Below are 12,355 nucleotides of genomic sequence, written 5' to 3' on the forward strand. Positions count from 1 at the left end.
CACACAGTCAAAGGCTTTGGCATAATCAATAAAGCAGAAATAGATGTTTTTCTGGAACTCTCTTGATTTTTTGATGATCCAGCAGATGTTGGCAATTTGATCTCTGGTTCCTCTGCCTTTTCTAAAACCAGCTTGAACATCTAGAAGTTCATGGTTCACGTATTGCTGAAGCCTGGCTTGGAGAATTTTGAGCATTACTTTACTGGCGTGTGAGATGAGTGCAATTGTGCGGTAGTTTGAGCATTCCTTGGCATTGCCTTTCTTTGGGATTGGAATGAAAACTGACCTTTTCCAGTACTGTGGCCACTGCTGAGTTTTCCAAAGTTGCTGGCATATTGAGTGCAGCACTTTCACAGCATCATCTTTCAGGATTTGAAATAGCTCAACTGGAATTCTATCACCTCCACTAGCTTTGTTCGTAGTGATGCTTTCTAAGGCCCACTTGACTTCACATTCCAGGATGTCTGGCTCTAGGTGAGTGATCACATCATCGTGATTACCTGGGTCATGAAGATCTTTTTTGTACAGTTCTTCTGTGTATTCTTGCCGCCTCTTCTTAATATCTTCTGCTTCTGTTAGGTCCATACCATTTCTATCCTTTATGGAGCCCATCTCGAATGTCAGTAGAAGCTAGGTTTTGTGCAGATTACTGTTTGCCTTCCAGATCTGCCATCCACGTGCTTCACTCTGCTCTGAGCTCTGGGAAGGCTAAGCAGCTCCCTTGCCCTCTTGACTCCTGATTGAGTTTGGCCCCTGGGAGATGCCAGCAAGATCAGAGGACACAGTAGAAAAACAGGCATCAAGGGTCCATTGGGGCTGTGTTCCTCCCATGCAGCTTGCAGCCTCCCCATCCCCCACCCCCGCAGGCAACCCACCCTTCCAGCTTTGGCCTCATGGGTTCTGCCCACTCTGTGCCTCACAGGCCAGTAGGGCAGTGTGTTCTCAGTCACTGGCCCAGAGATGCTTCACCTTCCCTGGCTGGTATCCATCGGCCCTGTCCCCATCTTTGTAAATATTTCTCTGTGAAATAACCTGCAAATCATTTAAGTGTATCATCCGTTTCCAACAGGTGTGTAGTATTAACAAGATCAAAGAAGGGAAAGGCTGCGTTGGTGCGCACATAGTCTTAGTTTGGGCTTCTCTAGCAGGATGTCACAGACGAGGGTGCTTAAACAACAAACATTTGTTGCTCACAGTTCTGGGGGCTGAGAAATCCGAGATCAAGGTGCCAAACAATTTGGTTCTGATAAGGACTCTCTTCTTGGTTTGCAGATGGTCACCTTCTTGCCGTGTCCTGACGTTGGGGAGAAAGAGGTCATCCCTCTCATGTCTCTTCTTCCCAGGGCACTAATCCCACTCTTGAGGGCTCCACCCTTATGAACTAATCACCTCCCAAAGGCCTCACTTCCAATACCATCACCTTGGGGGTTAGGGCTTAAACATGAATTTGGAGGGGATACACAAACATTTAGGGGCTTCTCTGTGGTAAAGCAGTAAGGAATCCATCTGCAGTGCAGGAGACACAGGTTCAATCCCTGGATCAGGAAGATTCCCTGGAGGAGGAGATGGCAACCCACTCCAGTATTCTTGCCTGGAAAATTCCATGGACAGAGGAGCCTGGTGGGCTACAGCCCATGGCAGTGCAGAACATTTAGTCCATAGGATAGATTTTGAAAACCGGGGAAGGGGTATCTTTTTGTCTCTGTCTCTGACCACCTCCCCGTACAGTCACTCATTTCAGTTCTCTCTTCAAAACAATTCTTAAATCCGTCCTCATCTTGTTATTTCCACTATTCTTGCCATAGTTAAATCCAGGCCTGAACTGGTGGCCGTTTGACTGTCCTTTGAGTGTTCCTTCTAAAAACCAGCTCTGATTGTGTGTGCACCCAGTTTAAAAGTTTCCAGTGGCTTTCCATTTTCAGTAAGCTGGCACTTTAACTCTTTAGCATCATCAACTCAATGGACATGAGTTTGGGCAAACTCCAGGAGATAGTGAAGGACAGAGCAGCCTGGTGTGCTGCAGTCCATGGGATGGCAAAGAGTCAGACATGACTGAGCGCCTGAACAACAACAAGCATGGTCTGATTAAAGCTGCTATGATCTGGCCCTCCCTGCCTATCCAGCAACCTCTTCTTCCTCCTCCACATTGCTCTGTTCTGTGACGTGAGCCCAGCCCAGGCTGCTCTGTCTGAAATTTCTTTATCTGATTAACTCCTTTATCTGATTAACTCCTTCTCATCCTTCAAAACTCACTTTAGTGTCTTGGCATTTTCCTGTAATAAACACTAGTCAGCCATGCAATGAAAAATAATGATGATAAAAGGTTAAAGAAAAAGAAAACCCTGATCTCAGACATCTCATATATGACCTGGTCCAGAAAGGTTTCATGAAGACTTCCCTAGTAGTAAAGGGACTCGTGGTACCCGCCACTCGCTGCTAACCTCCCCATCAGAACTGCGGTCACATGCTGTGACCACTGCCAGCTCACATCTCTTCCCGACTTGGTAGCAAATTCCTGGTGCAGGAACCATGGTTAGTGTAGTTCTGTTTTGTTTTTCCATCTCTGCAACCTTAGTACCCAGTGCAGCATTGGCTACACACTTGGTTTTCAAGTAATACTGGAATGAGAGAATGAAATAGAAGCTGAGTGTGGCCCTAAATAATATGACAGGACTTGTATAAAATTAAGGAGAAAGGGTGAGAGGGTAGACAGTAGGAAATCAGGCAAGGAGGCAGAGGAGAGATGTCATTTCATAAAATATGTCAGCAAAGGATCCTTTTATGCCTGATTTTTTAACTTACTGTGGTTACCAGTTCCCTGTCACTTCCTGTCTCCAACTGTCCCTGCAATAACAAACATTATATTGTGAATATTAGCATGCTGTCCGGATCCCATAAGTAGGCATTTCCAGATCAGCTTCACATCTGGGTAGCCCTTTGGCATGTTTGTCTCTTCAGCCCAGGTGGGAGAGAGGCGAAACTTCCTTTTCATCCCAGATACCCTTTGTGCCAGCGTGAGGTGCAAGCCTTCAAGGGGACAGGCCAGAAAAAGACCAGCTCACCACTGTTAGATGTCTGCAGCCAAGTTTAGGGATTTTAGAGAGGGAAGACATCCAAGTGTGCCCAGATGGTGGGCTCAGTAGGTTAATTTGAAATTGACTGTTATGCTGCTCCCTGAAAATGTGCTGTTACTCCGACCATGGGAATGTGAACGTTTGACTGGGGATTTGTCTAGAGAGGGCTGAAGGGGCCGCTTGTTTCCTGAATCAGCTCTGGGACTCAGTGACCCATCCCGTGTTCAGCTTCTCTTCCAAAGAGTAGGACAGTGCCTGCCACCAGGCACTGCTTGTGGATTTTCACAGGAGGCTCATGCAACAGTTTCTCTTTCTTGAAATTTCTTTGATAGAGAAGATGGAATTGGGCAAAAATGGTCTTTGTTTGTTCCAAACAATGAGATCAGTTTACCAAATAACATTTAAAAAAATACATAGTAGTCTTGGCTCACTCATTGATTGAAGTCTGCTGTTCTCGGAACCTGCAAACTCCTTAAGCCACAATTTAATGTGGTAATTTCATCTAAGTAGTAATTTAGGCACTGGGAGAATCTCGCTCGTTATTTAGCATTTATTCAGTATGAAGTACCCTAAACACCACGTGAAGCATATTAAAGGCATAACCCCAATCTCACTGAGCTTTGCTTTTTAATGTATCTATCGCCGTCTTTAATTGGAGATTTCAGAGTGCTTTAGTCAGTGGACTAGATTCCTGTTGTATTAACTTTTGAAATGGAGGCCGAGATCTAACACAATCCAGAGGCCCATTCTCTTGCTTTTTCACAGGCTTGGATGCTCTTGGATGAAAGGTGCTATATAAATACAAAGCATTATTAAGGTCATAATTTGAATATTTGGCACAATAAAGGCCAGTCGTAAACAAGCCTGCAGACTGCTCCACTGGGCATGTTGTAATTTTCTCTCCAGTGATACTTGCACTTTGTGAAATTAGTACAAAAATTCCTTTATTGGAGAACTTAATCTTGGATTTAGATCTGCTGTATCATGTCCTGCTGGTGTTATGAGAAACCTGAACAGTGATATATCTCATTTACTTTCAGCCTTTCAGTGGGATCTACCTGAATAACAAGGAACCAGGGATGTATCACTGTGTGTGTTGCGACAGCCCGCTCTTCAGGTGAGATAAAGACCAAGAGGGACCAAAGGAGAGTGAGCCTCAAAATTCATACCGCTCTGTCTTTTGGGGCCTTGGATAAATATTGGATTGGCTAGAAAATTCACTTGGGTTTTTCCATAGGATCTTACAAACTTTTTGACCAACCTAATACATCCCATGGTTTTCATTCCTGATTAACTTGGTTACTATAAGGAGGGCTGTTCATTAAGATTCTTGCCTGTCTTATTATTATTTATAGCATTAACATGTTAGCCTATAGTCTTTCTTTCTGTATCTGCAAGAATAGCAAAAAGCAAACCAAAAAAAAAAAAAAAACTTGGTGGGCACCTTAAGATAAAGCTATTAGTTTTTCCCTGGGAAAGTATTTAAAGACATCTAAACCATAATGGTATTTGCTTGACCCATGTGATTAAAACTATATCTCTCCCAGGGAAAAAATGGGTTTATAATTTAATTTAGGAAATGTAGAATTTTATGAGGATGGATTCCCCACAGTGCTTGACAGTAGTGAATACCATGCCTCTTCTATATAGCTAAAAGTAAATTTAATTGTCCCTTGATTTCAAAGCCTCTTTTAAGTCAATCAGGATCTGAAATCTCTCAACAAAGGCTTTTTTGTTTAGACATGCAGGAAACAGTCTAAAAAAAGTAGATTCGATGAAGAAGAAAGGAAAACATCTTTGAAGTCCCATTTTTCAGAAGTTCAAAGATGTTTTTTATTTCTTTTGCATCAACCCTAAATTGGTTTAGAATAAAATATAAATCAAGCCAGGTCTGTGAATCTGCCATTAGGCCGTGCTTCATTATGTGCTCTGGGTTTTCAGCAGACTGGGCTTTCCTGGGCTGCTGGCTGCTAATGGGGGCTGAATTTGGAAAGCCAAACCCTGCCTGCAAAGATGAGCAACGATCAGGATTGATTTTCCCTCATGCTCACAGAAGGGCAGGCCTTCGCCGGGATTCATTCACTCTGTCAGTGGCTGGTGAAGAAACAGCAAAGATGGCAGTCAGGCTGAGAAGATGGCCTGGGGGAGCTGGCAGTGGTAAAATGCATGCAGATTTCTGAACCACTAGTTACTGTTTGACCTTTGGTTCTGTTTAAAGGGGGAGGGGTGGGACTTGAGATGGCCAACCTGCTTTTAGCCAAACAACCATGTTGTAAACATATAAAAGATGGCTTTGTGACTGCAGTAAGCAGCCAGAGGTTCTGTTTCTAGCTTTTGACCATCATCCTTGTGAGAACATGTTCCTCCATTTTAGTTTTTGTTGTTTTGACTTCATTGGTGTTCCAGTTTCTGCACCTGTGAAGATGACACTTTCTTCCTACCCAGTGCCCAGCATGGGCACCTCGCAGGCTCTGTTGGGGAATCAGAGTGTTGGGGCAGGGGAGGGACTGGAGAGACCAGAGCAAAAACCTCTGTCCAGTAGAACTTTCTGCAGTGCTGGAAATATTCTATATCTGCTCCATCCACTTTGGTGGCCACTAATCACGTGTGGCTATTGAACACCTGAAATGTGGCTGATGTGACTAAAACACTGAATTTTTTATCTTATTTCATTTAAGGTAATTTAAACTTGAAAGACCAATGCTAGTCCAAATTAAGGAAGTTGAGTGACCATCTTCACGGCAGCCAAGACTAATAAAACCATCCAAAAGGTCTCCAAAAGCCCTTTCAGCAAGTGGCTAGTTTACTGACCTGCCAATCTGCCAACCTATTTGTTTCTTTTTAATCATTTAGTTTTAGCTGCAGTTTCCATTTTCATTTCTTAAGGATTTTTGAGTTTGTTCTATTTTTTTCCTCCTGCAGCTTAGTCTGAGAAAAATAAGAATATATTCATAAGAATCTTTTATGTTCTAGAATCTTCTGTGCTATTAAAGATGCATTTGTTTATAAGAGAGACAATGTAGTAGAGTGGTGAAGTCTGTAGATATGCATCCTGGCTTAATTGCTGTGTGACCTTGGGCAACTTTCTTAACCCCTCTGTGCCTTGCTTTCCCCACCAGTAAAATGAGCATGTTAGTAGTCCTGAACTCATAAAGCTATTGGGAGGAATAACTGGTCAGATCAGATCAGTTGCTCAATCGTATCCGACTCTTTGCGACCCCATGAATCGCAGCACGCCAGGCCTCCCTGTCCATCACCAACTCCCGGAGTTCACTCAGACTCACGTCCATCAAGTCAGTGATGCCATCCAGCCATCTCATCCTCTGTCGTCCCCTTCTCCTCCTGCCCCCAATCCCTCCCAGCATCAGAGTCTTTTCCAATGAGTCAACTCTTCGCATGAGGTGGCCAAAGTACTGGAGTTTCAGCTTTAGCATCATTCCTTCCCAAGAAATCCCAGGACTGATCTCCTTCAGAATGGACTGGTTGGATCTCCTTGCAGTCCAAGGGACTCTCAAGAGTCTTCTCCAACACCACAGTTCAAAAGCATCAATTCTTCAGCGCTCAGCCTTCTTCACAGTCCAACTCTCACATCCATACATGACCACAGGAAAAACCATAGCCTTGACTAGACAGACCTTTGTTGGCAAAGTAATGTCTCTTTTGAATATGCTATCTAGGTTGGTCATAACTTTCCTTCCAAGGAGTAAGCGTCTTCTGATTTCATGGCTGCAGTCACCATCTGCAGTGATTTTGGATCCCAGAAAAATAAAGTCTGACACTGTTTCCACTGTTTCCCCATCTATTTCCCATGAAGTGGTGGGACTGGATGCCATGATCTTCATTTTCTGAATGTTGAGTTTTAAGCCAACTTTTTCACTCTCCACTTTCACTTTCATCAAGAGGCTTTTTAGTTCCTCTTCACTTTCTGCCATAAAGGTGGTGTCATCTGCATATCTGAGGTTATTGATATTTCTCCAGGCAATCTTGATTCCAGTATTTGTGTTTCTTCCAGTCCAGCGTTTCTCATGATGTACTCTGCATATAAGTTAAATAAACAGGGTGATAATATACAGCCTTGACGTAATCCTTTCCCTATTTGGAACCAGTCTGTTGTTCCATGTCCAGTTCTAACTGTTGCTTCCTGACCTGCATACAAATTTCTCAAGAGGCAGATCAGGTGGTCTGGTATTTCCATCTCTTTCAGAATTTTCCACAGTTGATTGTGATCCACACAGTCAAAGGCTTTGGCATAGTCAATAAAGCAGAAATAGACGTTTTTCTGGAACTCTCTCGCTTTTTCCATGATCCAGAGGATGTTGGCAATTTGATCTCTGGTTCCTCTGCCTTTTCTAAAACCAGCTTGAACATCAGGAAGTTCACGGAACAGAGTTATGCGTTAATACACATGAAAGCAGCAGAGCAATGCCTGACACATGCCAAGCACCAGATAGATGTTAGCAATGAGATTCTTACAGACAGAGCCTTCTTAGGGCCTTATATATGAAAGTGTTTTTGATAATGAGGAACTCCTAAGAAATCTCTTCTAATTAATGAGAATCTATAAATGAAGACTATATTCCTGACAGTGCTTCCCATTCAAGAGGGTAGATAACTGTCAGGATTCTTGTTGGACCTCTCATTTTCCCTCTCTTCCCGTCCCCAGTCTCCATCCTCAGTAATAGAGAACAGGGGTATAGAAGAAATGAACATCCCTTCAAATACTCGCACACAGTCAAAAGGAGGTGAAAAATCAACCAAAACTAAACAGTTAAGAAATCAAGTGGATGAGGGATCACAGCCACTTGGCCACTGGGCTCCTTGCTGCCTGCAGACTTCCCTTCGAGCTGAACCAGTATGGTTCAGGGGAGCTGCTGACTCTCCAACTCAGAGTCATTTGATTCAGGGTTTCCAGGTCAAGAGCACTGGACTCCAGACTGTCACTTCATTAACCTTGGAATTATGTGACTTCGACCCCTTCCTCTATTCCCTTTCCTTCCTCCTCTACAATTCTGGATGTGTTTATTAAAATCTACTGTGAGATCACACTTTTGACGGTCATAAATCTTTTTAGAATAGAAGGAAACTGAGAGCCTGATGTTAGTTCCCTTTTTACAGAATATCCTGGCACCCCACGTGTTGTAGGAACTAGGTAGTATTGTTAACCTTTTCTGTGCTCCTGATTCCTTGAAATGAATGGGAATTCTTCTACCATGAGGATTGTCAGTTATCACCAAGTGCCTCTTGCTGCTGGTTTGGGGGCCATGGAGTTTCTAGAAACAATGACAAAAACAAAGCAAATAAACATATAACAAAACTAAATAAAAGGAATCCCTTAAAGAGTATACATAATATACATCTTTACTCCCTTTAAGAGTAAAGATGGTCCAGAATGGTTTTAGTTTCTCAAGGGCAGGCCTTACAATCTGCTAATCATTTAAATATATATATTGCAATTTCTAATTGCCCTTAATATTTAAGTTTTCCCTCTTAAATGATATATTATGGGCCTCTCGTATTACCTGGTAAAATCTCCAGATTCTTTTAATTGCATCAATAAAAGTTTATTGTTGCCCATAAAACGTTTTAAATGACTTTTTATTAGTCTTAGAGTCATTCATTAAAAAAATTATTATATTCATAATTCTCTATCAGATTTGCTTTAATGATCACTAGTTTATATATAATGTTGAGGATGGAAAAGCTATGATTAAAGGATATTTAAAATGTTTTTCCCCGGACCAAAGTGGCTCAGATGAATATTTTTGAACCCTTGGAAAAGAAAAGGGGTTGCAGAGAACCCAGTCTGAATAGGTGTGTGCACATGTGCTCAGTTGTATCCAACTCTTTGCAACCCTGTGGACTGTAGCCTGCCAGGCTTCTCTGTCCATAGGATTCTCCAGGCAAGAATACTGGAGTGGTTGCTGTTTCCTTCTCCAGGGGATCTTCCTGACCCAGGGCTCGAACCCACATCTCCTGCATTGGTAGGCAGATTCTTTACCACTGAGCCACCTAGGAAGCCCCAGTCTGAATGTGCAGACACTTCTAATTGGACCCACAGCTGCAAAAATTTCATGGATACCTGTTACTAATAATAATAATGATATTTTAAAAATCATAACCACTAACTTAGGTACCATGTGTCCAACATGATGGTAAAAACGCTAAATGAAGAAAGCATCTTGGTCAATCCTCTGCAACCCTGTGAGGTAACAATGCTGTTACTATTCTGTGGACGAAGGAACAGAGACTTTACGAGGTTAAATAACTTGCCAAGGTCGTACAGACATACCAGAGCCCGGATTCACACCCCAGGCTCTCAGAAGTCAACCTCAGAGCTGTACCTGAGTTTCTGGGATCTTTCCAGGGCTCTTCAAGGTGCTTTCTTTTCTGTGTATCCAGGAGACTGGGGCTTCCCTAGTAGCTCAGACGGTAAAGAATCTGCTGGCAACGCAGGAGACCTGGGTTCGATCTCTGTGTTGGGAAGATCCCCTGGAGAAGGGCATGGCAACCCACTCTAGTACTCATGCCTGGAGAGTCCCGTGGACAGAGGAACCTGGCAGGCTATAGTCCATAGGGTCGCACAGTCGGACATGACTGAAGCAACTTAGCACACACCCACACGTCCAAGAGACTACACCCTCTTCCTACACTTCAGTCAAAACAATGCTGCAGCAGATTGAATGCATGAGCACATCTGGAGATTCAATTGTCATTTTTTTAAGGCTAGACCTTAAAGAGATTTGCAAAAAGTAGAAATAGAGACAGACATAGAGATCAAACATATGGATACCAAAGTGGAAAGGGGGGTTGGGATGAATTGGGAGACTGGGGTTGATATATATACACTATTGATACTATGTGTAAAACAGATAACCAGTGAGAACCTACTGTACGGCACAGGGGACTTTATCCAGTACTCTGTGGTGACCTAAATGGGACGGAAATCCAAAAACAGAAAGAACGTTTGTATGTGTGTGGCCGATTCATTTTGCTGTACAGTAGAGACTAACACAACACTGCAAAGCAACGACACTCCAATACAAATTAATTTTTTAAAAAGAGATTTGCAGAGTCACAAAACAGTGCAACTCATCCCACTAAATGTTTGTTTCAGTTTGGAAAACAGAATTGTCTGTTGTAACAATAGGTTGTGTTAGCCTATAATGAATTTATTATTTTAAAAAATAATTCAACGCATAAATGTCTTTAAAACTCTCACTCATAATTTCTAATTTGTTAACTGCTTATAGGCACAACTCATGTAAACCAAGCTCTCAGAGATCCTTGATAATTTTTTAGTATCGGGTCCCAGGACCGGAGTGTTTGAGTCACTGACCTACCCGAGACTCGTTCTGCTGGGTTTGCGCTCTAAACTGAGCTTCCGTCTGTGCTTGTGGTCTAGGGGTTTGATTATTTGCCACTTTGCCCCTCTTTTCACTCAGTTTTTGTTTTGCAGACTTTACAATTCATTTCTTGTCTCTCCCCCAGATAGACAGAGCCATTCCCCTGCCATTTAAATTTCTGAAACTTGTTTTTCTAGCATGATGTAAAGGAGTTCATCTTTGGGGACATCCCTGGTGGTCCAGCGGTTGAGACTCTGCTTCCAATGCAGGGGACGCAGGTTCAATCCCTACTTAGGGAAACTAGGATCCCACATGCTGCAAAGTGTGGCCAAAATTTTTTTTAAAAAGAAAGAAAAGGAGTTCATGTAACAAAGTATTTAGAGTGGGTCTCTGATGAGTAGATCTGCTTGTTGCCCTCCTCCCCCTTTTGTTGGCACCTCTGTTCTCCCCACCCCCTACCCCCAGCATCATTCATTCCTGTGGGGCTTTCCCAGGAAGGCCACTGCACTGCAGTGATGAGTCTGGGTGCCCAGGCTTATTAATCACTACGTGCTCCACTGCATAGCTCCCTAAGCCCTCAGAGCATCTCTATAACGTAGATGTCACTGTCCCCAAGTTACAGGTAAGAACACTGTGACTTGGACAGGGAAGCAGCCCGTCCGGTTTCACACAGCTAAGAAGTGGCAGAGGCAGCTCTTGAATCCCCAAAGGCAGTCAGGCTCTGTGTTCAGATAATCAAAAGTTCCTGTGGCTGACATGGCTGTTTGATCAGTTCTCACGTTTCTCTGATTCACTGAACCTGCGATACGCTAAACACTTTGGCCACTCGTTTCATTTCAATTTCCCCTTCCCTACGTTTCAAACTTGGGCATTTAATCTGTTTCCTAACGTGGAGCAGTTCACAAAGCTCCTCGTGTTTGTGGTCCTTGTTGAAGCTTGAGAGGGATGCCTTCACCATCAAAGGAACAAGAAACCTTCGACGTGGTGAGACAGCATCTTGAATAGTGGAGGTGTGGTGGGCAGACCCCTGTGGTTCAGAGAACTGGCCTTGAGATGTGGCAGAGAAGAAGGGAATCAATTTCTGCTCTGTAGAGACGTGGGTTGGGGCACACAGTGCTCTATGTTTGTTCATAGCTGTTTTCACAGCTGTAGGTGTCGTGATTTCTAACACAGCTCTGAGAAGAAGTTCTGCTCCGGCACGGGATGGCCTTCGTTCTCTGAGGCTCATGGGACATCTGGCTCTGATGAGAGTAACACGGGGATCCTGAGACGTGCGGACACCTCGTTGGGACTAGCTCGCACAGAGGTCGTCTGTAAGCAGGTGGGTGTCTTTGTTTTGTGTGTTTTGTTTTCCCCTGTGCCTCCTGAGTGCAGTGGAGAGCTCACTTGTCCTTGCACATCTGGTGTTATGGACGGGAGCGCTTTTGTCATGGAAGCACTTTGGGTTTCTCCTGGGCTGCTACCAGTTCCTCTCTCCCATCACTCCCAGCACTGCAGACCAAAGAAGGAGCCTTGCCTGGTTCTAGCCTTGCAGAGTGGGAGTGAGCGAGGGTCTGAAAGAAGGAGCTGGCCCTTCACATTCTGTTGTGCAGGGAGAGCGGCAGGAAGGTCCAGGGTGATGGCATCTCTCTGCCCCCTTCCAGCTCTGCAGCATGTCACCTATAAGCAGAGCAGTACCAAAGGTGACATCAGGGCTTATTTCTCCTGGGAGCCTGGCAGGAGACAGTGGCTTAAATCCAGACAGCAGATTCAACTTGATATCTTTGGGTACTCAAATGTTCTGGTTTTGTAAGCAGATAAATGTAGCTTAGTCTTGTCTTCAGTGAAAAAAACAATAATAATATACTGGCTACAAGATTCACTCACTCAGGAACTGTACTTTTTTTTTTTTTTAATCTATTTGGCTGCCCCTGGTCTTAGTTTTGGCATGTGGGATCT

At 43.6% G+C, this 12,355-nt stretch overlaps 1 protein-coding gene across 1 annotated transcript in view; it reads left to right on the forward strand.

Moving 5' to 3' along the window:
* The window catches only part of MSRB2 (methionine sulfoxide reductase B2), a 34,522-nt gene that overhangs the window by 21,217 nt on the left and 950 nt on the right, over positions 1-12,355 (forward strand). Inside the window, exons 4-5 of the mRNA XM_010860061.1 lie at positions 4,115-4,191; positions 11,591-11,738. Coding sequence (XP_010858363.1) covers positions 4,115-4,191; positions 11,591-11,738 — 225 coding nt within the window. The remainder of the gene's footprint in view (positions 1-4,114; positions 4,192-11,590; positions 11,739-12,355) is intronic.

Source organism: Bison bison, unplaced genomic scaffold (genome assembly GCF_000754665.1).
Source record: "Bison bison bison isolate TAMUID 2011002044 unplaced genomic scaffold, Bison_UMD1.0 scf7180017864461, whole genome shotgun sequence".
NCBI lineage: Eukaryota > Metazoa > Chordata > Mammalia > Artiodactyla > Bovidae > Bison > Bison bison.